Here is a 27,380-nt window from a genome sequence, read left to right as displayed (position 1 = left end):
GATTATGCTAAGTGAAATAAGTCAAGCAGAGAAAGTCAATTATAATATGGTTTCACTTACTTATAGAACATAAGGAATAGCATGGAAGATATTAGGAGAAGGAAGGGAAAAATGAAGGGGGGCAAACTGGAGGGAGAGATGAACCATGAGAGACTCTGGACTCCTAGAAACAAACTGAGGGTTTTAGAGGGGAGGGGGTGGAGAGATAGGTTAGCCCGGTGATGGGTATTAAGGAGGGCATGTATTGCATGGAGCACTGGGTGTTATACACAAACAATGAGTCATGGAACACTACATCAAAAACTAATGATGCACTGTATGGTGACATAACATAAGAATAAAAAAACTAAGGTGTGTATGTGTGGGTGTGTGTAGGAAAAAATCTGGAAGGATATATACTAAGCTATTAATAGTGATTATAAAAGGGGGATGGGGCAGGGATTTTACTTTCTGGTTTAAACATTTTGATTTGTTTCATGGCTTAGGAAGGAGCATTTAAAGAATTAAACAAAACAAAGGTATTTAAATGACAGATTTCTAATAGGAACAAGGCCACAAATAGTTTTAAATTGGAAAAGTTGGTGTCGTTTTGGCTACTGTTTATGATAGAAAATCAAGACAAATGGAATGTGTGGCTGGCTCAGCCAGAGGTTGCTTTCCTGTTGGTGTTGCAGAGAGGTACATGTGGGTGTCTTTGTAATTTCCGTGCAGTAATAATTACAGTCACATCAGCGATCATGACTGCTTTTTCCCCTTTATGGGCCAGAGTTCAAGGATTTGTGATTATGAAGCTAACGTTCTTAAATTTAGAGCCTATTAAATTAGATGGGTAACTGAATTCTCAGAGAAAGTAACATCCTTAGAAAAAGGGAAGATTGACTAAGTAGTAGTAGATCATATCATGGAAATGGAAACCTGGTTATTGATTTAATGAGTTGAAATGTGGAGAACACTCAGAAAAGACTTGTAACCTACTTAGCTCTTGCTGACTTGATAATTTGTTTGTTCTAGATTCCTGTTCATCCTGTGCCCGATCCCTTAGTTCATGAAGTTCTAAACTTAGCTTTTAAGCACTTTAAACATAAGGAAGGGTAAGTAAAATGCTAGCTTGGGGTCATTGTTTTCTCTGCTGGCCAGGTTTAGACCATTTAAGTATAATTCAAACTCTCATTGATTATTTGTTTTTAGAGTTCAAAGCAATTTTCTTTTCCTTCCTTCCTTCCTTCCTTCCTTCCTTCCTTCCTTCCTTCCTTCCTCTTTCTATCTTTTTCTTTCTTTTCTTTCTTTCTTTTCTTTTCTCTTTCTTTCTTTCTTTCTTTTTCTGTTCTTTCCTTTTCTTTTCTTTTCTTTTCTTTCTTTTCTTTCTTTTCTTTCGGAATCCACACCAAATGCTTATAGAAAAGGTGTTTTCTGTTGTTGGTTTTTTGTTTTTTGGTTTTAAGGCTCCATGCCCAGTGTGGGGCTTATACTCAAGACCCTCAGATAAAGAGTCACATGCTGTACTAACTGAGGCAGCCAGGCAGGCGCCTCCATAGGAAAGATTTTATTAAAATAATTCTTAAAACTATTGATTGGATTTACATAAGAATTAGAAGGTTAGATTTCATGACAGTAAAATCCAGATAGAAGAAAATTCATGTGGTTTTTATTATCCTATAGATGAATCTTCAGAGAAAAAAAACTGTATAACACCCTGATAAGAAATTTTCAGATTTATTAGGGAGAGTTCGTAGAAAAATTTGATAATGCATTTGTTCTCTTGTTGTTTTAGATATTCAGGAACCAACACTGGGAATGTGCATATTATTGCAGATTTATATGCAGAGGTGATAGGGGTTCTTGCCCAATCAAAGTAAGTGTTATAAATCCTGATTTCAATTTGTGCTTTAGAATGCTTCATTACTAATATAATAGTTTTAGATCTATTTTTTTTTTCATATTTATTTTGAACTCACCTTTTATTACTTAGCTGCTCTATTCCTTAGAGGATTTAAAAGTTAAATCCATATGTTAATTTCACAACTTGTTTTCATTTATTTGGGGTTTTCCGTAAATGTCTGAATTGAGGAAGTCGGAAATTACCAGGAATAGTCAGGACATTACCTTATTGCCTATTTTTAACTGTTCTATGAGAAGTGTTTTTTTAAGTCTTTTTTATTTTTTTAGAACTCTACAGAGCTAATAATGACTTTTAATACTTTCTAGTTGAGTACTTTCATTTCTGAGTGCAGTGTCTTCCTCCTAATTATCTTATTTGTTTTAAAACGCACCAAACAGAGTTTTGGATAGGTAGAAGAGATACCAAAAAAGAAAAAGGAGGTAATAGATTACTCCATAAAGGTGTTGTTCATTAGGAGTTACACTCATGGAATTGCCTTGAACCATCATTATAGTAAATAGTAAAAAAGTTTGTCTTTAGTATCTTGTGGTTGCTCTGAAGACTATGGAAGATTTTGAATTTCCTTTGTTGCTACTGGAAAATTTGTGAGGTAAAAAGTTATCAATGAAGATTTTCTTGATGTCATTTAAAGAGTCTTTGGTCCTGAAATCATCAGATAAAAACCTTTCTAAATTCTAAGAAGCCAAGTACAATTCTTGTTAATGTTTAGTTCCTGTGATTTTAGTGACTAATAATTATTATGAGAAATTTAATAAAAGAGAAAACCCTTGGATTCTAGTGTTATTGCAATGGAAAGGTTTTTATCCACTTTATATTTTCCTTATAAAATGCAAAAGAATACATTCATGGAAAATGGTATTGTATTCCCCAAGACTCAAATGGAAGTGGATAAGTAGTATTTTCTATCATGTATCCATATTTCATTAGTATGCACTATTTTTTTTCCCCTCTGTAGTCACTGACAATTGGAAAATATGCTTCATTTGTCATTTTTATTTTCAGGAACTGGTTTCCCCAAGTAACATTAATAGTAAAATCTTTAGCTGTTTGATATTTTGTAGAGGGGGGAAATTAAGTATTATTGGTTATTAAATTGTTAGGTATCTTTTTGTAGTGTAAACAGAAAAAAACCCCTTATCAGTTGTGGTCATTTGAATCCAGGATGGTGCTTATATTTGAAAGCATTTCAGGTTCTTTCGCTTATTCCCATTGTGCGAGACCATGTTCTCCCATTCCTCTCCTTCAGTTTTTCTCCAGTGTAAGGAGAAATTAATTTTAAGTGATAGTGGTCTAAAACTGATTGGTTCATGTCTTTGAACAAATTTGTAGTCCCTAATTTGTTCTCCGTATAACTCAAATTACAGACTTTATAAAAAGGAGCCTTAAAAATTAGACACTATCTGATTTACAGGGGGACGTTTTATGGGTGGATTATTTGATTTTGTTTTTATTATGATTCTTAAATGGTGATGGAGCTGTACTGATGCTATGATAGGAATAAAGAAATCTTATTTTATCTCCTTATAGAACTTGTAATTTTAAAATAAATGAACAGCAGATTCGGAATGACAAATAACTTTGTTTTTCTCTATGCTTTTCTGGTAATTTTGAGGAGGGCCAAGAAAAGAGATGATGTTTAGGTACAGTATCTAAAGATTTCCACGTTGAATATCATGTGGAAAGTTAGTGTTTTAAATTCATATCATATTATATATTCGTGTATATTAAAGGTTTCAGGCTGTGAGGAAGAAGTTTGTGACAGAATTGAAAGAACTACGGCAAAAGGAACAGAGCCCACATGTGGTACAAAGCATCATCAGCTTAATAATGGGAATGAAATTTTTTCGAGTGAAAATGTATCCTGTAGAAGATTTTGAAGCATCATTTCAGTTCATGCAGGTGATATACTTTCTCCATTGCAGGGATTAGAATTAGCCTTACAGTGGTTATTCTTGCTCTTCATGACTTTTTAAAAGAAACAAAATGTATATAAATTAATGACATCATTATTAATTCCTTACTCCAACTGTTAAATTTGTCACAAGTGTGAATTAACTTTCTTTTTTAATTTGAGCATGTTTTGACCTTAGCTTTTTGGTAAAATGACAGTATTTACAAAATTATCATGATATAAAAATTCTTAAATCTTCCTCTTTTGTGAACCTAATATTATACCTCTTTCCCCCTCAAGGAATGTGCTCAGTATTTCTTAGAAGTAAAAGATAAAGATATAAAACATGCACTTGCTGGTTTATTTGTGGAGATTCTTATCCCTGTAGCTGCTGTAAGTATATTTTTATTTTTATATTGTATGTGAAAGGTACCTTTTTGTGGAAGAAGTTGCCACATGAAATAGTCTTACTTTCTGGTAATTTCATAGACTAGTAAGTGGAAACTTGGAATATAATGTGGATATGGGGAAAATGGTTATTAGCCAAATGCTAGTAGAGCATTGATTAGTCTTTTAATTAAAAGAATGGGCCCAGGTCCTTAAGATTCAGAGACTGTTAAGAGGGCGGAGTATTTGCAACCTAGCTTCTAGGTTATGCCTCTAGGTAACGGCCGCCTGAAATAGCTCAGTGCGACATACTGCATTTACTCATGGCTTTTCCTTCCTACGGTATGGTGGCCATTTTAGTAGCCTCTGAAGAAATTAAAAGTACTGTAACATGTACCTTGGCATTTACAGGACTGTCTCGATTTTAAATGTTCTGTAGTTGCTGCTGACATTCATCATACTTGTCAAACTATATATTCTAAATTATTTAGAAAATAGGATTATTATAAGTATGATTGCACTAACATCTAGGGAAGCAGATTTATAAAAGCCTTCCTTGGTATAAAAGCAGTGTGTCATTTGAAAATAATTTTTGCAGTTACTAGTAACAGCATGCTATAAATAGGATTAAGGGATTTTACAATACTTAGATGCCAGGTTTTTTATTTCCCACGGGTTTTTTTTTCCCTAACCCAACTCAGTTCTGTATATGTGATATGCTACTCACTTTCAGTATACTACACACTGCTGTGTAAATATTCTTTTCATATATATCATTTCATTTTTAAACTTGAGGTAAAATTGACATATAATAACTATGCATACTTAGAGTATACAGTTTGACCTTTGTATGTACCAGTGAAACCATCACCACAATCAAGATAATGTACATATCGGGAGATCCTGGGTGGCTCAGTTGGTAAAGCATCTGACTCTTGATTTCGACTCAGGTCACAACCTTGGGGTTGTGAGATCGAGCCGCGCATCGGGCTCCACACTGGGCATGGAGCCTGCTTAAGTTTCTCTCCCTTTGCGCTCCCCCCCAAAAGATAATGTACATATCTATCACACCCTGAAAGTTTCCTTATTTTTTTTTTAATTCCTACTTCCACTCACCCCACCTTTGGGCAGTGCAACTATCGATTGTCTTTCTATCACTCCACGTTAGTTTTGGTTTTCCTAGAATTTCATATCAATGGAACTTTACAGTACAAAGCCATTTTTTGGCTTCTTTTTACTCTGCATTATTGTTTTGAGTTCCAACTATGTTGTGGAATATATCAGTGGGTTTTTCCTCTTTTGAGTAGTATTTCATTTACATGGATATACCATGGTTTGGTTATGTGTTCACCTGTTTTTGAATATTGGGTTGTTTCCAGTGTTTGGCTGTTACAAATAAAGGTCCTGTGAACATTTATGCACAACTCTGTGTATGGGACATATGCTTTTATTTCCTTTGGGGGAATGTCTAGGAGTGAGATTGGTGGACCAAATGGAAGGTATATGTTTGATTATTAAAGAAATTGTCAAACCATGTTCCAAAATAGTCACACATTTTGCATTCCAAGGGGCTGTGTGTGAGAGTTCTAGTTCTTCCACATCCTCACCAACTCTTGCTTTAGCCAATTGTTTTAGTTTTAGCCGTTGTACTGATGCATGAGCACAGAGCCCAAATCGGGGCTGGATCCTATGATTAATGAGATCACAACCTGACCCGAAACTAAGAGTCGGAGGCTTAACCAACTGTGCCACCCAGGCACCGTAATATATTTTAAAAATATGTTTTAGATGCAGATATTTTATCAGATATATGCTCCATTCTCTTAACTGTCTTTGGAAGAGAAGTTTTGATGAAGTCTGATTTATCATTTTGTTCTTTCAGCAATTGTGCTTTTTGTATCATATCTAAGAAGTCTTTTCCTAACCCAAGGTCTCAAAGGTTTTCTCCTATATTTTAGTTTTAGGATTTAATTTTAGGTTAGTGGTCCATTTTGAGTTAATTTTGTGTATGGTTGAGGTATGAACTGATTTTAAGTTTTTGTTTTGTTTTTACATATGATATCCAGTTGTTCCAGCACCATCTGACCATTTGTTGACAAGACAGTGCTTTCTAAATAGCTTAGTTTTTTGTTTAAAAAATCAATTGGCTGGGGGGCTCCTGGGTGGCTCAGTCAGTTAAGCATCTGCCTTCAGCTCAGGTCATGATCTCAGGGTCCTGGGATCAAGTCCTGCCTTGGGCTCCCTGGAGTCTGCTTCTTTCTTTCTCTCTCTCCTTCTGCCCCTCCCCACCTCTCATTTTCTCTCTCTCTCAAAAATAAATAAATAAAGTCTTAAAAAAAAAAATCAATTGGCTCTATATGTGTGGGTCTATATATCTGATTCTCTTACATTCCATAATGGTTTTATAAATGATAGGTTTATTTTATCAAAAAGAAAACAGACTGTTCACATGGCTAAAAACTGGACTGGGAGGCTATCTGACTCAAACTACCTGCAAAGCTATAATTCATGACTTTTGTTCATACCCATTAAAAAAAAATCCTCAAATATTTATAAGTAAATATTCAAGACAGGTATAGAAAAAAATCATGCCAGTCACTGTCATTAATATTTGAAATTCTTCACTTTCCTTACAATTCCCTATCCACCTTTTCTAAACATGCCCTAGACAGGACCTGAATACCACAAATCAATTCATATGAATATATAGATCACAAGCCATTTAATTCAATATTATAAAATATAAGTCTAAACTACAGTTTGATTCGCAACATGAAAATAAATTTCTCCACATTTAAAATTTTCAACTAAAATAAAACCTGAATACATGGAGAGTTACTAACTTCCGCTTCTAGCCAAGATGGTATAATTTATAAAATCATTTATAAAACCGTCAGTTTTGGTCTATTATCATTAGTACATGTACTTCAATTTCTTTTTCTAGAAGTGGTTTGAATTACTGCTTATCCAATCCCAGGTTGTCATTGGTGCTTCCCCCTTATGTGAAAATCTGGTTTTGCCGGGTACCTAACTGGGATTAGGTTGTATTTTTAAGGTAATTAAAAGGAGCAGGTTGTAGGAAGAAAGACCCTTGACTGTGGTCCATTAATACTGTGTTGCCTGATTCTTCTTTTTTGCCATGTTTGCTTTGTTTGCTAAGGCAGCCCTAACAAAGTACCCCAAACTAGATGGCTTAAACAACAATTACTGACTCACAGTTTCGGTGGCTGGGTGTCCAAGACCAAGGTGTTGTCAGGTTGAATCCTCCTGAGGGCCGTGAGGGGGAATCTGTTCCGTGCCTCTCACCTAGGTTTCTGATGTCTTTGACATTCCCTGGCTTAGGGAACCATCACCTGAGCTCTGCCTTCATTTTTACATGGCGTTCTGCTTGTGTGCGTCTTTGTCCAAATTCTTTTTTTTTTTTCTCAAGGACACCCGTCATGTTGGATTAGGGTCCCCGTACCCCAATAGGACTTCATCCTAACTTAACTAATTACATCTGCAGTGACCAAATTACATCTGCAATTTCCAAATAAGGTCACACATTATTTGGTACAGGTACGCAGAGTTAGGATTCCAGTATCTGAATTTGGGTTGCGGGAGAGGTGACAGTTCAACCCATAGCACTCACTCTGCACATAGAGCTCCTTCTGTGTGGAACATTCTTGCCTCTTTAATAACCTCCCCCCCCCCCCCTTTGCCTGGTTGGACTCTACTTACTCATTCATTACATGTATGGAATGCTTTCTTTGTATCAGAGCCTCTTCTATGCAAAGGGAATGCAGGAATGATCAAGGTAGGAAAGACTCCCTGCTCTTAGAGAGCTACTTTTAGTGCAGACAACAGTCATCTAGTATATAAAATATATAGTATGTAGATGGTGATAAGTATTATGGAGAAATGTAAAGTCAGGTGGGGGAGAAGAATTGCTGAGGGAGTAAGGAAGTTGAAATTTTAGATAAAGTGATTAGGTGAGACCTCCACCTCGAAAGAGGTAGAAACAACTGAGCAAAAACTAAAGGAACGAGGGAGTAAGGTGTGCTGTATCTGGGAGAAGAGCTTTTTGGGCAGAAGAAACCAGTGCAGATGCCCTGAAGTAAGACCACGCATTATATGTTCTAGGAACTGCAAAAGCTAGCTGATGCGGCTGGATCCCAGTGTGGGAGGACAGAATAGTGGAGGGCAAGGCCAGAGGTTACCTGGGGAGCTATTGCCCTATTTCAGGGAAGAGGAGGTGGATTCAGCGAGGTGTTACCTCCTTGTGGAGGTTTTCTCCAGGGGCCCCTTCTGAGTGCCTGGAGCACCGAGAATTTCCTCTTGCAGCATCTGTTTGTTGTAGCACATGCTCATTGCCTGTTCCCTTACCTGCGTTCTCAGGGCAGGGGCCAACTTCCTCTTATTTACTGAACAAGTTGGTCATTTGGCAGTTTGCAGGACTTCGCTGAGATAGTCGTGAATTATTAACCGATTTCAAACCTTACAGAAATTTCTTGTAATTCTTGTATAGTTTTATCTAATGTTTGTAACCATTTTCTTTCTTTCTTCTGTTATCTTTCTAGGCTGTTAAAAATGAAGTGAATGTTCCCTGTTTGAAAAATTTTGTGGAGATGCTTTATCAGACTACTTTTGAACTGAGCTCCAGAAAGAAGCATTCATTGGTATTGAAAAACATTCAAACCTTTCAGTATTTCATTAGGAGTTAGAATAATTGATTTATGAATTCAGGAGAGATTTCAAAGTATTATAAAATATCCAAAATGCAACATAAGAGCAAGTTTTATATATTTTTCCTGCTCTTTTTAAGACTTTCTATTCCTAATTGGACTAGCTCTACAGTTGATAGGTTATTCAGACTTCATTCTAGGTATTTACCTGTCTTGACAGGTGCTTTAAATTATGTATTATACTATGTGGGAGGTTGACTATACGCCTATTAAACCATAAATTCCTTTATTTTACATTATAATTAATTGCACTCAGAAGTATTAGATTATTTAGGAACCATTGTCTGTCTAATTGCATCATTTCTATTCAGAGATTTAAGGCTCCCCGCGCCCCCCGCCACACTTAACCACCCACTTCATATAATGTTAAAGGAGTTTCTGTAAATTTTTATGCAGCTTGGAGAAAGTGTGGAGAATTAGACAAATACTTGACCACTTAAGATAGAGATCTAATAATGAATAAACAGTGATTGTGCCAGGCATTGAACTAAGTGCTTTGCATTCTTTGTTTTACTTTAAGCCTCCCAACCCTGTAGGAGATACATAATTATTATTCAGCACTCCACATGTTAGGAAAGCGAGCCTTGGATCACTTAATATATCCACCCTGAAGTCACGCACCTGGCAAATAGAAAGCTGAAATTTTAATGCCAGTTTGTCCTTGATCCCAGGGCCTGGGTTCCTCACCACTGTATTGGTTGAAGGAGCGATGCGTCTACGGAAAAATAAAAGCATGAGATGAGATAGATTAAGGAGTTGTTCTTGTAGAAAATTTGCCCGTTTTCATTTTTTGTTAGATTACTCTATGAGATCGTACTTCTTATGACAAATGGGAACACTGCCTAAAAACATTTACTTCTCTTTGTTGATGAGAATAAATATAATTTACAGCTCCAGTGCTTTTTCATGAAAAATGTTAATCCCCTTTTCCCTGTCTCCTACAGGCTCTATATCCACTAATTACCTGCCTTTTGTGTGTCAGTCAGAAACAGTTTTTTTTAAATAACTGGCATATTTTCCTACAGAACTGTTTGTCACATTTAAAGGTAAGATGTAATCACATTCTGACCTGTAAATATTCTGACTGTAGTATATTCACTTATGCATATATATTGAACAATATGTAATAAAACTTTCATTATTATTGGTACATTTGAATGGTAATACTTTACCATATTGCTTTTCTTATACATCTTTCTTTCTGTGGAGAATCATGTATTGACAAGAATAAACTTTTGACTGAAAATTTAGTTTGTCTTAATGAATGCAAAATTGTACATTTTTAACAACTGTTGTTTATATTCTCTGAGACCTAGCAATATTTGTTAATAAATAAATTCCTTTAGAATTGGCAGAGTATTAATCTTACAGAACCCTCCAGTTACTTATTTGTGTTTCATTTTGAGAAAATTAAGTAATGTCCCAAGTCTGAAAATGAAACAAGCCTTGATAATAAAATGTCACTAAAAGCACATTTAATGTAAGCATGCCCAGCCAAATCTAAAAGCCTGGTGTTGGTTCCACATGGATACAAAACTCCTGAAATGATTCTGCCTTGATTCAAGAGATAGTTGTTACTAACACTATTTGGCACATCCATGTCCGGTCTCTCTCAGTGTTGTCAACAAAAGTGTGTGATAGTAGGATCTTTATCTTCCCAAGATATTGTGCTAGCAGGATCTAACAGGATCTTCTTCTGTGGATAGGAGCTCAGCTAATATCTGACATGGAACATGGCACTGCTCCTTACCTGCATATCATGTAAATGCTTGATTTGAACACGATTTTGATGCATAGATGGTTATGTTTGAATATTTGCTTACAAGTTATAGAAACATGACAGACATGACATTTCATTTCCTGTTATTCCTCTGAGTTAGGGATAACATTGAAAACCTTTATACTTTGAAGACAATGAAAGCAAGCACAGCTAGATTAAATGACTTTTCTCTGACCCTATAGGTCATTGGGGTATTTGAGAAATAGGACTGGCTCTTCTTTCCCGCTTTGATAATGGTCCACTGAACAACATTATCCTATATATATATTTTCCATGACTTAATATATCATTTCATAAATGCCTTGATTACTTAAAGAGGTATACAGAAAATATAAGTCTTTGAAAAACATTTTTGGTTATTTTTCTCCTAGATACACATCAATATTATTCATACTTGCACGAGAATTAATATACTCTCTTTGCTTTCTTTATGAAAATTCTCAGGACCAAATCAAGCTTATTAAACTTTTTATGTCATGCAACCAGAAAATAGGTTTTATTTAAATAATTGCATTAAACTGTTTTCTGTCCTCATTTTGAAAAATTCATACAGATACAGGGACTGAAAGGGAATTGATCATTTTCTGGGTGGTACGATTTTCCATAATTTTAATAAAATATTTTAAGACCTGCATTAAGTGTTTCCTGAAAGGTTGCTTTGTTTCATGACAATTCATACTTTTCTGTTGCTTGTTGGAGTTTTTTTATATATATACGTTTTCACCTAACATATTTGCAATTCTTTCGCAGTACCTTAACTTTTATTTTTTGTCTTAAGGCTTTCATTTAAAATGCTGTTTTCTTTGAACCTTTACCTCCTGTTAAATATTTCTGGCATATTGTTCATTTTCATTAATGGCAATGTCAATCTGCCAGGCTAAAGGAGATAAGAGCCACCTTAGCATGAATATTTGGAATATAGTTGTCTTGGCCATTAACCCTTAACTTACATTAAGGCTCTATTCAGCAGAAATTTTATGAATTGACTCCTATTTATTAAGTTTTAGATACTGTGGCTACACTACAGTTGAGGTAAGGCATTGAGTATGCAGGAAAAAAACCTACACTAGTTATCTGTTGTAACAGATGTAATTTATTTGTTTTATATATAGGAAAAACTGGTTCAAGATAAAGGCCTAAAGTGATTTTGTTTTTTGTTTTTTGTTTTTAAGATTTTATTTATTTGCAAGAGAGAGAATGAGAGACAGAGAGCATGAGAGGGAGGAGGGTCAGAGGGAGAAGCAGACTCCCTGCTGAGCAGGGAGCCCAATGTGGGACTCGATCCCGGGACTCCAGGATCATGACCTGAGCCGAAGGCGGTTCCTTAACCAACTGAGCCACCCAGGCGCCCTAAAGTGATTTTGTTTTGAGATTCAAGTAACCTCTCGATTTCAAAAAGAACTATAACAGTTTTTCATTTGTTAGACTTATGACTTCTTAAAGGTGGTTTTTATTAATATTTACCATATGCTATGTGCTCTAAATATAGTATCTCTTAATTCTTATTGTGAAAGAGGCTGAAAGAAGATAAGTAACCCATGTTCAGGGAGCCAAAAAGTGATAGAGATAGGATCTACATCTAGATCCATTCAGTTCCATAACTTTTGCTTTTTGAGGTCCACCTGTTACCTTTTAATGGACTGTAAGGAATTTTGCTGTACTGAATATTTTCAGAAAATACTTGGCTATAATTCTGGGATATTAAAAGGCATTATTCTCTAGAGCCATAAGAATAAATAGGATACATTTTCAAAACACTTTAACATTGTCCACTTTTTTATAAATGACCATACTAGTTTTTGAAGTTGGCAACCGTGAGAAATGAGCTTTAGTCCTGTAGGCCCATAACTAGCATGAGAAAGCATCCATTTATATTCACAGAAAATGTTAAATCTGTTATTTTTGTCCTAAACAGAATTTGATAGTTTCCTAGTTCCCTATCTTTATATCAGTTAAGGTCACTGTGTGAAAAATGATTGCAAAGTTTCTGAAGAATAATTGGAGAGGGGTGGGGTGGGGATAATAAGAGTAGATATCCTATAGAAATAATTTGAAGATTTTTTTTTCTATAGTGCATGCTTATTTTAAAAATTTACACTTGCTCAGACTCAAATGCAGTGCTTTGAGAGGAAAATTTAAGGTAGTTAAAAATTTAACTACTTTCTCTTAGTTCGAGTATTATAGATGTATCCCATGATGCCCGAATTACAGGATTTTTTTCCTTAGTGTTTCTGGCCACTATCTTGGAACTTTCAAATTTCTTCTAAATAGAGACCTTGGTGAAGAGCTGTCTTGTTTTGTGCTTATTTTCATCTAACATGCATGTGCTGCATCTCATGTTTATGTTTGCTGTCTCACATTGCTTTATTTAGATGCCATCTAACAACAGTATCAGAAAACAAATAGAAACCCTCCAGGTGAGTTGTGTTGACGGTACAAAACAAAATACTGCTTTATCTCCTTTAAGTGTGGCTTTTTTTTTTTCTTTACCCGTTGTTGCATTGCATGTCTAATGTATTTATTCCAACCTGCTTCTCCTCCTATAAGACTAGCAAACAGCAGGGACACTCAGCAGGGATAATATTAATGTGGCCCCAAGAAGGTGAATTTACGGGCTAGAAGGGATCATGAATGTTGATTCTTAACCCAAATCCTCAGTTTTAAAATAGTCTGTTTAATTTATTGTCTAATTAACATTACATTAATTACATTGTTATAAATGGAACTCTAAAAAACATTTTTCAATGAGATTAAGGAGATAGTAGCTTAGATTGTGGATATGATTTTTGATGCTTGTCTTTTTAAAACTTTCATAGGGTTCGGGTTCTAAACAAAATATTTTGGTTTTGGTTCCCAGTAGAAAAAAGGGAAAGAAACATTAAAATGATTGCTGCCAAACATATTGGACATATCAGAACTTTATTGGATTTTAATTTATGTAACAATCTGATTATTCATTTTATACCAAAATTGTGACTAAGCAATTATATATATCTTTGTTTAAGGCTCAGATCAATTTAGGATGTTTTTATTATTCAGACATGTATAGCAGCATTTTGGTGACTGAATAAGCGATCGTTGCTTTATCATTTTTCATCTGGTTTTGGCATTGTTCAGTATAGAGTAACTCTGCTTTGTAAACATAGTAGTCCATCTTAGGAAGTTTGAAAGTCAAGTTTTTTTATTCCAGATACATCAACTTTTAACATAAGATAACCCAAATACTTTATTAACCATAAGATAAGATATAAGAACATTTTTTATGCAGAATTGGACTTAAATATTTTTAATATATAACTTATATATTAATTTGTATTAGTCCTATTTTGAAAACCTAATTTAATAATGTGAAAATACTATTTGGAGTGTACATATTATATTTTGATATCTTGGATTTAAATGATAGAAAAGAAAGTTATGTGACAGAAAAGAAAGTACTATAAAAAGCTTGGTTGTTACTAGTAACATGCATATATTCCATGATACTTTATATGTTACTTTAGTTACATTAGTAAGAAATTAGTAAATACTGGGGAGTGTATTTGAAATTTGGAATCATAATGGATTTAGCAATGGAAGGAGGGATTGATGTTGAGACACTGACCAGCAGAATACTTGATATTCCATTCTTTTTTTTTTTTTTTTTAAGAGGTCGGGAGGGGCAGAGGGAGAGGGAGAGAGAGAGAATCCTTAGCAGGCTCCACACCCAGCGTGGAGCCTTACTTGGGGCTTGATCTCAGGATCAAGCTTGAGGCTCAAGGTTATGACCTGAGCCAAAATCAAGAATAAGTTGCTTAACCGACTGAGCCACCCAGGCACCCCAATATTCCATTCTTAATTATATCAATTCCTCATATAGATGTGTAAAATTATATTTTCTAGTGGCTATTTTTTTTTAATCCTCAATTGTTACCTTTTTGCATTGCTTTTAATCATACTTAGTTGTCCATTTTTCTGTATCTTAAGAAAACGTAAAATAGAGTAGCTAAATTACTTAGTATTTTAAAACTACCTTTTGTTGGTTTCTGTATATAAAACAATTGTTTAACAATAAAAAGTCCCCCAAATGTGGGGCACCTGGGTGGCTCAGTCAGTTAAGCGTCTGCCTTCGGCTCAGGTCACGATCTCAGGGACCTGGGATTGAGTCCCACATCAGGCTCCCTACTCAGTGGGGAGCCTACTTCTCCTTCTGCCCCTCCCCCCTGCTCGTCCTCTCTCTCTCTCTTTCTCTGAAATAAATAAAAATCTTAAAAAGTCCCCAAACCAAATTAATGAATGCTAATTTATAGCAATCAGTGCATCCTACAACCAATCAACATGCATAAAGAAATGCTCCTGGGGCGCCTGGGTGGCTCAGTCAGTTAAGCATCTGACTCTTGATTTTGGCTTGGGTCATGATCTGGGGGTCGTGTGATCAAGCCTGTGTCCGGCTCTGCACTGGGCGTGGAGCCTGCTTAGGATTCTCTTCTCTCCCTCTCCCTCTGCCCCCCACCCCCAAAAATGCTCCTGATGAAGGTGACCATTAGCTGCATTTTCAAAATTCACAATTAAATCTCATTACATGACTCTCGTTATTTGTTAACTTTACTTTTTATAATAAGTAGTGTGAAGAAAAAGTTTACAGATCAAATTGTGATTGAAATGGAATAATTTTCTCATTCTAAATGATAATTTAAATAATTTCTCATTGTAAATAAGATGTAAAGGTATAGTAGCTAACATGTATTGGGCATTTAACGTGTGCCTGGCAGTGTTCCAAGTGCTTCCCACGTCATAACTTCCTTGATCTGTGAGGTGGGTACTATTTTATCTCCACTGTAGAGATGACAAAATTGCTTGTGGCACCAGGTGATAGAACAGTGCCCAGAGATGGGCTTTGGTAGTCATTCCTGATTTCAGAGTCCACGCTTTCCACGCTCTATTCTATATTCCCTTATAAGGATAATCACTCAATAATATTTCTCATTTTTTCATAAATGCAAGTATCTATAATAACTTTTGGTGTTCTAAATTTTAACTATATGGGCTGCAGTGAATTACTCCAAAGATTAGTAATCCTTCCATCATGATGTCAATATTGTGTGAACCATTTTTCTATCAAGTAAGTCGATGCGTGTATAATTTAGGAGTTCTTTAAAATGTTAATATAATATTAAACTAATACTAATACTTTACTGTTTTGTTTGAGAGTCTAAGGAATGGCTCAGGATTTCCTTATTTATGGTTACCTTCCAACCTTCTGTACTTACCATATACCAAACTTATATTTACATTTTTAAACCTGCTTTAGATTGAAAGAAAGGAGTGGGGTAAGGGCTTTTAGTTGTTGATAGACTGTATCTGATCTGAAATGATTACAAGTAGTTTAGTAAGTTTATTTTTATTCTCTTTTGTTTTTAAACAGAATAAAGATCCTAAAATGTCTCGAGTTGCACTGGAATCTTTGTATAGATTGTTGTGGGTTTATGTAATTAGAATAAAATGTGAAAGCAACACTGTAACTCAAAGGTGAGTGCCTTTGTATTAAAGTGTATTTTTAGGGGTGCCTGGGTGGCTCAGTCGTTGAGCATCTGCCTTTGGCTCAGGGCATGATCCCGGGGTCCCAGGATTGAGCCCCACATTGGGCTCTCTGCTCAGCAGGAAGCCTACTTCTTCTCCCATTCCCCCTGCTTGTGTTCCCTCTCTTGCTGTCTCTCTCTCTGTCAAATAAATAAAATCTTTTAAAAAAATGTATTTTTAAAAAAATCTTGGTAAAAAATATCACAATGATGGAATTTTAGTGAACATTATAGAGACCTCAAGAAGAAATATGAATTCTCTTGACATCTTATGGAGAATAGGAAGAATGTTTGTTGTTTTTTTTAATTTTATTTTATTATGTTAGTCACCATACAGTACATCATTAGTTTTTGATGTAGTGTTCCATGATTCATTGTTTGCGTATAACACCCAGTGCTCCATTCAGTATATGCCCTCCTTAATACCCATCACTGGGCTAACCCATCCCCCCACCCCCCTCCCCTCTAAAACCCTCAGTTTGTTTCTCGGAGTCCACAATCTCTCATGGTTCGTCTCCCCCTCCGATTTCCCCCCCTTCATTTTTCCCTTCCTACTATCTTCTTTTTTTTTTTTTTAAACATATATTATTTGTTTCAGAGGTATAGGTCTGTGATTCAACAGTCTTACACAATTCACAGCGCTCACCATAGCACATACCTTCCCCAATGTCCATCACCCAGCACCCCTCAGTTTGTTTCCTGAGATTAAGAATTCCTCATATCAGTGAGATCATATGATACTTGTCTTTCTCTGATTGACTTATTTCGCTTAGCATAATACCCTCTAGTTCCATCCCTGTCATTGCAAATGGCAAGATTTCGGGGGGTTTTGATGGCTGCATAATATTCCATTGTGTGTGTGTGTGTGTGTGTGTGTGTATACATACATATATATATATATATATATATATTATACCCCACATCTTCTTTATCCATTCATCTGTTGATGGACATCTTGGCTCTTTCCACAGTTTGGCTATTGTGGACATTGCTGCTATAAACATTGGGGTGCACGTACCCCTTCAGATCACTACATTTGTATTTTTGGGGTAAACACCCAGTAGTGCAATTGCTGGGTCGTAGGGTAGCTCTATTTTCAACTTTTTGAGGAACCTCCATACTGTTTTCCAGAGTGGCTGCACCAGCTTGCATTCCCACCAACAGTGTAGGAGGGTTCCCCTTTCTCCGCATTCTCGCCAACATCTGTCATTTCCTGACTTGTTAATTTTAGCCAAAGAATGTTTGCTGTTAGGGGTGCCCAAGTGGCTCAGTCGTTAAGCGTCTGCCTTCGGCTCAGGTCATGAGCCCTGCTCCGCGGGAAGCCTACTTCTCCCTCTCCCACTCCCCCTGCTTGTGTTCCCTCTCTCGCTGTGTGTCTCTCTCTGTCAAATAAATAAAATCTTTAAAAAAAAATGTTTGCTGTTAATGTCATTATCTCTTTATGACTGAGTCTTTTTTTTTTTCTATAGTCGTCTTATGAGCATAGTGTCAGCACTTTTTCCAAAAGGTTCACGTAGTGTGGTTCCTCGTGATACACCTCTCAATATATTTGTGAAGATTATTCAGTTCATTGCTCAGGTGAGTGCTTTATCTCATAATAAACATATACATGCAACTTATGCATAATCTATTATAGTAATTTGGTGTTTTAAAATTAGTTGCACATCTGAAAGCATGATAACAAAACATTTATTAATATTGAATAGTGAAAAAATTAAAGTATGCTAGTACTTTTTTGGTGACAAAGTCAGTTTAAGTCCTTGATCTGCACTCTTGCAGAAGGCAATGAGGCCCACGGGCAAAAGAAGCATGTAATTTAGGAAGGGTCTGGGAGGTCTCTCTCGATCCTACTGTTAAGCCGTTGACCTCTTGAGTATCTCAAAAGATTTTTGGAGAATTGTTCTCTCGTGCATTCATCTAGTTTCTTAGGTGCAGATACTAGAATCCACTGTAGCTAGCTGAGCCCAGAGGGGTCTTTGAAGGAATCTGGATGGGTCATAGAGTCACTAGTAGGACTACTCTGAACGACTAAGAGGAAATTGCAGAATTGGGCTCTCAGGATGAGTGCTCCCTCTGCCACAAAGAGCTGCCAAGGGAGGAAGTCATCACAGTGGCCTCAGAATCTTGCTGCTGCTGTGCTTCCCCATCAGTCCCCATCAGTAGAAGCTTCCTTCCATCTCCTGTCCTCCTCCTCTTCCTCATGTATGCCAGTTCCCGTGGACACACATGACTATACCCTTTGGCAGGGTCTAAATCATATCCCGAAGCCCACTGTTCTGAGGAACCCTGGGAAATACGATTTGAGCTTTCTCATCTCTGCAGTAAAGGAAGGTTTATTAGAAGGGGGTTCAACAGGTGCTGAGTGAGCAAATCCCAGGTTTTGGCCACATTCCCTCTGGGGACATGAAGCCCAGGGTTACCTCATCAACTAAGGAAAATGCTTTGATTTCAGAATATTCATTGTGTCCTCTTTGAGCTGAAACTGTGACGATTTTGATGATTCAGATCATCTATAATGTAATTATTTTGAACAGTGAAGAAATAAGGAATATTTAAATAAAATTAATACATTTCTATTTACTGGAGCACAGAACTAATGATGATTCAATGGGTATAAATGTGTCGGTAAGGTGAAAGCAAATTGTGCTTGAGAGCTTGTGTTCAGAAAACTTTTGCCTTTGGTGCACGTCTCTATTTTTTCTTACCCTCGGATCTCTCCCTTGGATTAATCACCTCACACCAATGAGAACTGTGTGACTCCTCTCAAACCTCAGTTAATCTTATTAATCTTTTTCTCTCCGTGGAGGTTTCCTTCCTGGAGACCTAGTCTGCCTGTCTCAGGATGAACTCGCTGCTGTCTAGGCCTGCTGCATGGCTGTTTGCTTTTGTCATCATTCTGGGAATTCCTTCACTTAGATTTTGGGGTGTGATTTTGGTAAATGAGTGTTTAAAACGTTTATCCTATTTGTTGGGATATTAAATCATTTGATAATTAAGTAACATATTTATAGTCATATCATATTTTTTAACCTTACTTCATAGGTGTATTTCTTTAGTCCATCTAGATTTTTGAAGTTCTTAATGGGCACAGACCTGTGTTGTTGCCATTATATGTATAATTCTGCACATGATACCCAACATACAGTAGTGGCAAGTTATAAGCATTACTTGATTGTTATTTTTTTCTAGGAACGTTTGGATTTTGCAATGAAAGAAATAATATTTGATCTTCTCAGTGTTGGAAAATCTACTAAAACTTTCACCATTAATCCAGAGGTAAAAAAAAATATATATATATATATATATATAAAATATGGTAATACCCTATTCTATATAAACTTTTTATTTTATTTTTTTAGAGCAGTTTCTGGAATTAGAACGCTTAGACTCAAATCATTAGTTAGAAGCTTTACTTTTAATTACCAGTGTGATCTGAGGCCAGTTATTTCACCTTTCTGATCGCCGACTCAGTGGTTTAATAGCATGGTGAAAAATAATCGAGAGGAAGTTTTCCAGATGAGTCAGCTCAGCTGACTTCTATAGGTTGTGATATGAGCTCAGGTTTCTTTTATCAATATTAGTATCGGATTTTTAAATATCATTTATTTAGCATTTCTTGAGCACCAAAAACATGTCAGGCACTGTTTTAGGTATTAGAGACAAAACAGGCAAAAATCCTTTTCCCCAGGTGGAGTTTACGATTACAAAAAAAATAGGCAAAAGAATTAAATATTAAACATTTCCTACTTCTGTGGCCCTGTTATTCACTTAGTAAACTCTAACTCACTCTTTAGACATTACATTTTCAGATTATTCAAAAGTATTTTATAAACTAATTGCTTACTAGAATCAAATGACATTGGAGAATATAAAAAGGTTATTATCTCTTATTTCTTTAAAATTACTGTGCTGGTCCTTCTCATAATCAAATCCTAAAATATATATTTATGTAGTTAACAAAGGAGTTGGAAAGTTATTGAAGCTTTTCATTTGTAGGATTTTTAAGATACATTAAAATTATTTCCAGGTTTATAAAGTGAGCAGAAATGAGTATTTTTATAGATGACATATTTAATATGGTTTCCAACCTTGGAAATCACATAATGAAAGATTTTCTTGAACATCCATTTTCAAAAATATTCTCTCCATTGAACAAGTTTATTTCTGAATATAAGTTTTTTCCTCACTGAAGCTCTTGTAGGAGGAGTAGAAAGAGTGTGAGTTCTGTTTTGTTGTCTCGTTCCATGGGCTTACTCTTTTAGGATTATCTTTAATCCCTATTTTCAGAATCTTTTTCAGCTTGTGAGATCGAGTTTAGTTAAAGCCAGAAAAAATTATCCATTTAATACACCGGAAGTATGAGTAAGTGGGGGTACTTCTGTGAACCCCAGTATATTATGGTGCTTTTCCACTTCCTTCATGATGTTTTCTATGACTGTGTGACAGGACCATGTGATATTTAGACTAAGGGAGGACACTGGTGCTATGTCGTATATAAAGACAAGTGAAGCTTAAAACTTTAATCTTATTTAAATAGATTTAAAAATACATATAAATAAAAAATACATATAAAATAAATACAAATAAAAATACATATAAATACATATAAAATACATATACATAAAGATGAGTAAAGCTTTAAACTTTAATCTTACTTAAACAGATTTAAGAATACATATAAATAAATTTTATTTATTTCCTATATTCCAGTGAGCTATCTTGCACACCCATTGGGATGCACATGGCCACTTTAGAGACCACTGGCATAGGGCAGAGACAGTGGTGGCTTGGGCTGAGAACTGTGGTGGTGCAGCTGGAGAGGAGATTGTTGACCCTGGAAAGAAACCTTGAGAAGGGATTGTGGTTGAGGGGAAAGTGCACTTGGCTTGAACGAGTTGAACCTGAGGCATCTTTTTGACATCCAAGTAGAGATGTCAAGTGGGTCTGAGGGTCCGAGTTCAGAGAAGTGAGGCTTCACATTGGCGGGGGATGTGGTGTGGGTGGTAACAGAAGCCATGTAGATACGTGAAGTCACTCTGGGAGAGAAAACCTAATGATAGGAGAAGGCAGTCTAGTACCTCATCTTGAAGCAGTCTCACACTGACTGTGGCGAAAGGAGGCCAGAGCTGAAGTGTCAGCAGAGATGACTCAGCCAGCCATGGCACAGATGAGTCAGAGGAAGGGAGTGTTTCAGAAAACAAGGAAGAGTTGACCATGTCCTGTGCTGCTTGAAAAGTCACTAATGAGGGAGAGTTGCTTCAGGGAAGTATTATGGGGAGGACTTGCTCCATTAAGATAACTGAGCATAGTTAATGGAAGTAAACAGAATATCCAGTTGAAAGGGAAGTGTTGAAGATGCAAGTGAGAGAAGGGCTAAATGGTGGTGTACCATTGCTGGGAAAGCAAGAGCAGATGGGATCCTAACACCGAGGAAGCCCAGCGCCCCCTTGACTGTCTGTCATCCAAACGAAGGAGAGGGAGAAGAGGTGTTAACCTCGTGAGAGACTGAGGACAGTTGATGGCTTTTTCTTCTGTGAAGTAGGAGACCTATCATCTGCTTAGAGAGGGGAGGGGATGGTAGGAGGGTAGGATTGCTGAGGAAGGAGGAAAGAGGTTTGAAATAAGCTTTCTAGAGAATAGGAGAGCCAGTTGGCCTCAGAAGTGAAGGGGCGGCATTCGGGAATTTGGTATTAAACTGTAATGCCTGGACTACTTAAAAGACATTGGACAGAAAAGTTAGTTTCCTCATGTCCTCCTGCCCCCCACCCTCCCCAGGGTTAATTGACGAGATGTTTTCAACGTGAAAAAAGGATATTTTCGGACACTTTGATTTCATTCTGAAACTTTTTTTTTCCCTGAAGAGAATGAACATAGGCCTCAGAGTCTTCCTTGTAATAGCAGACAGCTTGCAGCAGAAGGATGGGGAGCCACCGATGCCCACGACAGGGGTTATTCTTCCCTCAGGAAACACTCTTCGTGTCAAGAAAATTTTTCTCAACAAAACCTTGACAGATGAAGAAGCAAAAGTCATAGGTTAGTGTTAACTGGGCCAAATAAACTGCTTTGTGATACAGTTTAATATTCTTTTGAAAAAATTTGTGATCGGGACACCTGGGTGGCTCAGTCGGTTAAACGTCTGCCTTTGGCTCAGGTCATGATGCCAGGATCCTGGGATCAAGTCCTTTATCGGGCTCCCTGCTCAGCGGGAAGCCTGCTTCTCCCTCTGCCTGCCGTTCTCCCTCTCTCTCTCTCGCTCCCTCTCTCTGACAAATAAATAAATAAAATCTTAAAAAAAAAAAAGTTTGTTATCAAATCTAAAATGAAAATGTTGGTCTAATATGGTTATTCCAGTACAGAATGATACAAAAAGTGAATACAGTTTTGATAATACCTATAAGTTTTCATATTAAGAGTCTTCCAATTCAGTCTTTATTTTCTTACATGATATATTCACTGCATTTTGTACTTCCTTCAAAGTAATTTTAGTTCTGTGCATGAGTTGTACACATTCTCTCCAATATACTGAAACTGATCATAAGGGAGAAGAGTATATCACAGTTGAAATTCCTTCCTTGGTGACAACAATAGCTGATGTCCTTTAAAGATAGGCTTTTATTTTTTATGGAAGGTAACTACGGCTATTCTTTATCTAATTTCTGACATCTTATAACTGTGAGGTTTTTTTCCCCTAGGAATGTCAGTGTACTATCCTCAAGTGCGTAAAGCATTAGATAGCATTCTCAGACATTTGGACAAAGAAGTTGGGAGACCGATGTGTATGACTAGTGTGCAGATGTCCAATAAGGAGCCCGAAGACATGATTACGTATGTAGTGAACTATTTCTCTTCATTGCTATTTCAGTTTTCGTTAAGAGGTTCATTCTTGCTTCCTTCCTTTCTCCTCTGGAGTTGTCCCATATTGCCATCTGCTGCAGTTTTTAATACAGTGATTCCTTCCACGTGCTCAGTTTTATTCTTTAGAGTGCTATCAAACGAGTATAGAGAGCAAAAGTCCTCCTGGATCTCAGCGTAGTTGCTAGTGACAAGGCCCTATCCTTGTTCCATGACTGATAGATAAATCCTGATTATCCTTGACACGTGTGGATATGGTTGGTTTAGTAAGTCAAACACATACTCTTATTTCCAGAACCCCAACAAAAAAGAAAACCTAAAAATCTCCTGGTAACAAGAGGTACAGAGGGGAATAATGTGAGTAGTTTTTTTGAAACAGTACCTCAGCCCCCTGCCCCCCCAGCCCCAGGCTTGTCACTGCTTGTCATCCCAGCATCTTTTTTCCTTATCTGTTAGGGACTTTCTCCTCCAGAGGTTGTATTGTACGGCAGTAACTTGTTTTATTTGCTAGTATCTACATATCCTGTAATAAGGGAGGACATTTTTTTAGCTATTAATATCTGCATTGTAGGTTTTCAAACACCAAACTGCATATTTGACCTCTCAATTTAATTAATATAGAGTTATTATATAATAGCATATGCTAACATCTCTGAGAACTTCTCCAGTGTTGATATTTTTTCCCTCTGCCTCCCTTTCTCTGGAAAGTCTCTGTCCTCTTTGTCACAACCACCTTCCTTCCTGTGTGACAGAGTTTGCCCTCACTAGCTTCCCCTGGTTGTAATGTGCGGTCTGCAAACAGCAGCACCAACAGTCCCTGCCGGCTGTTCCCTCTGTAACACCATTCATGTCTGATTCGAATTTCACCTCCAGCAGTATTGCTTTTCTTCTAACTGCTGCACTTAAGTCTTTGTTGGCCAGTTTCCTCTTCTGATGATCCCTGTTTGTAAAATGTCACCTGTGTTTATCACTGGGGACAAGGAAGCAACACAGTTACCCGCTTTGCTGTCTGTGTGAAGGAGTGAAGAGCATGCGACTCTTGTTCTCGGGGTCATGAGTTCGAGTCCCATGTTGGATGTAGAGATTACTTAAATAAATAAAACTTAAAAAAAAAAAGTGACATGATTAGTCAGGGATTATGATGTAATCTGTTATTTGCATAGTGATTTATGGGCTGTTGAGCTAGCAGGGAAACTGGTATTATTTAACTGAATTGTTGTAACTGAATTCATGCATATTGGAACCATTTAAAGAGAAGACTGACTGTATAAAATCTTTAAAAGTAGGTAGCAAGGCTTTTGCCACTATAATGAATACTGACCCAAAATGCTTAAACATCCAAATTCTTTTCTACCTGAGAATTTTTTAGGCCACCTCAAGAACAATTTGGATAAAATAAACTAAAATCCTCACCTTGAAATATAGACCAAAATAAAAACAAAAACCAGTGCATTAAGAAGATATTTAAAATTTTTAAAAATTGTTGAATAACTAGAAGAAAATGTAGTAGAAATAAATTGAATCAAGCCTCTGAAGGAACCAGGATTTTCAAAATTGACATTTAATTATGTAGAAGTTTAAATATATATATTTGTGTGTATTTGTGTATATCCTGAAGTAAAATAAAAAGAAAATAGTACCAACGTGGAATATGAGAATATCTGTTTTTTAAGACCCTTGTTAATGTATAATATTAAATGAAAAACATTTTTTTGGTTAATTTTGTAGGTTCCTAAAATAACCAATGTTTGGTTATTTAATAATATCAATATTATTTATTATGATTTAATAATTAAATATTCTTTATTAAAGGTTAGGTTCTGATTAAATTGTATTTAATTTTTAATTTAAAATAATTGTATTCTAAATAATTAAATATTATTATTTAAACATAATAGTTCCTGTGGCTTTCCAACTACTGAAAATCTTTTTTGCTTGCTAGAGGTGTTTTCTTTCCTGAATTATCTCTTTATTCTTTTGTCTACTTATAAACTGATGACTATTTACTGGATTTGTATGAATTCTTTTTATATTAAATACATTAAACTTTTTTAGGGGAAGGAGACTCCTATTTTCTATAATTATTTTTCCAACTTTGCTTTCATTATCTAGCACATTTAATAAACTTATTAAATCCTGTTATATATTTTTCAGGGGGGAAAGAAAGCCCAAAATTGATTTGTTTAGGACTTGTATTGCTGCTATTCCAAGGTTGATTCCTGATGGCATGAGCAGAACTGACCTCATTGAACTGTTAGCAAGGTAAATGAGAATTACTCTTTGCTATGTTACTTTTTACCTCTTTCAGTCCCTTTAAATTTTGAATACACCCCTGTTATTGTTCTCATGAACACAGTAATAAAGGCATGTTCATTCCTTTTACTTGATAAACTTCTAAACTTCCATTTTGTCTTTTATGTTTTGTTAAACACCTTCTCCCCACTCATTTTTAACTTTATAAAGTTCTTTTGGATACCTGTACAAATCCTATTTTTCTATTTTCTAGCCTTCCATCTAGTATATTTCTTAGAATTTAGGCAAGGCATTATTCCTTAGCAGATGTGTGGGTTACCCCCTGGGCAGTGAGCTGTTGGGTTAACTCTTGCAGTCATTCCTATAACACCCAGGTTGGTGACCAGATCTCATTGTCACTAATTTCTCCTATCACAGAGCCTGTTGGGTTCAAGTTTTTGCTTCTTTCCTCTGTTGGGCTTGTCATAGCTTTATAAAATAAGAAATACCATGCCAACCAAATTTAAATACTTGCTCCCAAAACTAATTCTAAGCTGAGGTGAAGGCTTGTTGAAAGCTGCTTTTTTGTTGGTGGACTTAGGGATTCCGTAGATAAGGGGTCAGCAAACATTTTTCTGTGAAGGCCCCAATGGGAAATATCTTAGGATGTGCAGGTCACATGGTCTCCAGTGCCATGCAAAAGCAGCGGAGGACAGCCTGTAAAGGAGGGGGCGTGGCCGTGTTCCCATGGCGCCCCCTGCAGTTTGGCCCTCGAGCTGTAGTTTGCTGGCCTCTGCTCTAAATGAAAGACCAACTATCACCACAGGGGTACTTGACTGTATTGAAAGATGTTTACTGGTTGCCAGGCACTTATCGCTAAGAATTGAGTTAAATTCACCGCAAACAGCTAGTAGACTTCTTCAGCAACCCTTTACCTCCTCCTCGAAAACACCTAGCATTTCACACACCCATCACTACCCTATCCTCAACCGTTGCAGGTTGCCATCAAGATACAGAATGGCATTTGTCTTCTCCATTCAGGATTCTGAAGGCAGAAAAGGCGTTACTTTGAAACTTTGCACCATGAGATCAATTCATCCCTTTCCACTCTCTTAATTTTTGCTGTGAATTGGATTGAAGAGTTACAAAGTTCATGTCAGTGTTAGGGAAGGAAAAGAAGTTTAATGATTTGTAATGGTATTCCTTGGAAAAACAGTAAACAGCTCTTACTCAGTTGTACTCTTACTCCTCCCCTTAAGTTAACTCGCCTGCACCTTTGTGGATGGTGATCCCATATCCCCCACCAAAAAGAAACTGCATCATAAGGGGCAGGGATTGGGGAGCCTTGTGAAGGGAGCAGACATCTCATCAGTGAATGACAGCTTTGTGACTTGGTTTGCTTCTTTCCCTTATGAGATTCATTTACTAAGTTACTTCAGCAGAAAGGAGGATTCTAGGGTCTGTTCTATTTTGTCCCTCATTCTTATCATTTGGAATTACGATCTCTAAATCTTGGGGTTTTGTTTTGTTTTTTAATTAAAGCAAGTAAACAAAACAAAGATGCATTTGTAAACCTGTATGCTATGTCTAAGAAAAGTTAATTCCTCTGCCTTAAATTAGCCAGGCTATATTGTTTTTCTCTACACAGTGGGTGGTTAACTCCTGAGAGTATATCCTGAGTTACACAGATAGGGCCAAAATGGACACGTATACTTTTGGGGATTTAAGGGATGTTGAAATCATCTTTAAAGTGAGCGTCATGGAGACAGTCACTGTTCTTCCACAGTACCTCCCTCGGGGCCACTATCAGAGACAGAACACTGGGCTAGAGAGCCTGAATCTGGCCCCGCATGATATTTCTGCTGCTGCTCGTCCATGGCTTACTTCCAAGTCTGTTGAGCTGTAATAGATGTTCTCTTCGGTCTCACTGTCAGTTGAAGGTTGGCTTAGTGAAGACCAGAACTGAGTTCAACGGGGTGAAGACGGTGATATCACCTTCCACCTAAAGCACACAGCTTTCCTCCTCTGTCAGTGAAGATAATTCCACCCTCCCAGC

The 27,380-nt window shown here is 36.6% G+C and overlaps 1 protein-coding gene across 9 annotated transcripts in view; it reads left to right on the top strand.

The window, feature by feature from the left end:
- FRYL (FRY like transcription coactivator) overlaps positions 1-27,380 on the top strand; it is a 254,467-nt gene that overhangs the window by 139,884 nt on the left and 87,203 nt on the right. For all 9 annotated transcript variants that reach the window (XM_032400333.1, XM_032400332.1, XM_032400322.1 and 6 more), the window contains 12 exons: positions 1,012-1,091; positions 1,772-1,852; positions 3,631-3,799; positions 4,092-4,184; positions 8,738-8,836; positions 9,847-9,948; positions 16,087-16,190; positions 17,710-17,818; positions 19,430-19,516; positions 22,102-22,273; positions 22,933-23,065; positions 25,247-25,354. In XM_032400333.1, coding sequence (XP_032256224.1) covers positions 1,012-1,091; positions 1,772-1,852; positions 3,631-3,799; positions 4,092-4,184; positions 8,738-8,836; positions 9,847-9,948; positions 16,087-16,190; positions 17,710-17,818; positions 19,430-19,516; positions 22,102-22,273; positions 22,933-23,065; positions 25,247-25,354 — 1,337 coding nt within the window. The remainder of the gene's footprint in view (positions 1-1,011; positions 1,092-1,771; positions 1,853-3,630; positions 3,800-4,091; positions 4,185-8,737; positions 8,837-9,846; positions 9,949-16,086; positions 16,191-17,709; positions 17,819-19,429; positions 19,517-22,101; positions 22,274-22,932; positions 23,066-25,246; positions 25,355-27,380) is intronic.

This window comes from Phoca vitulina, unplaced genomic scaffold, assembly GCF_004348235.1.
Source record: "Phoca vitulina isolate PV1807 unplaced genomic scaffold, GSC_HSeal_1.0 scaffold3, whole genome shotgun sequence".
Lineage (NCBI taxonomy): Eukaryota > Metazoa > Chordata > Mammalia > Carnivora > Phocidae > Phoca > Phoca vitulina.
This window is presented reverse-complemented; position numbering and strand designations above follow the sequence as displayed.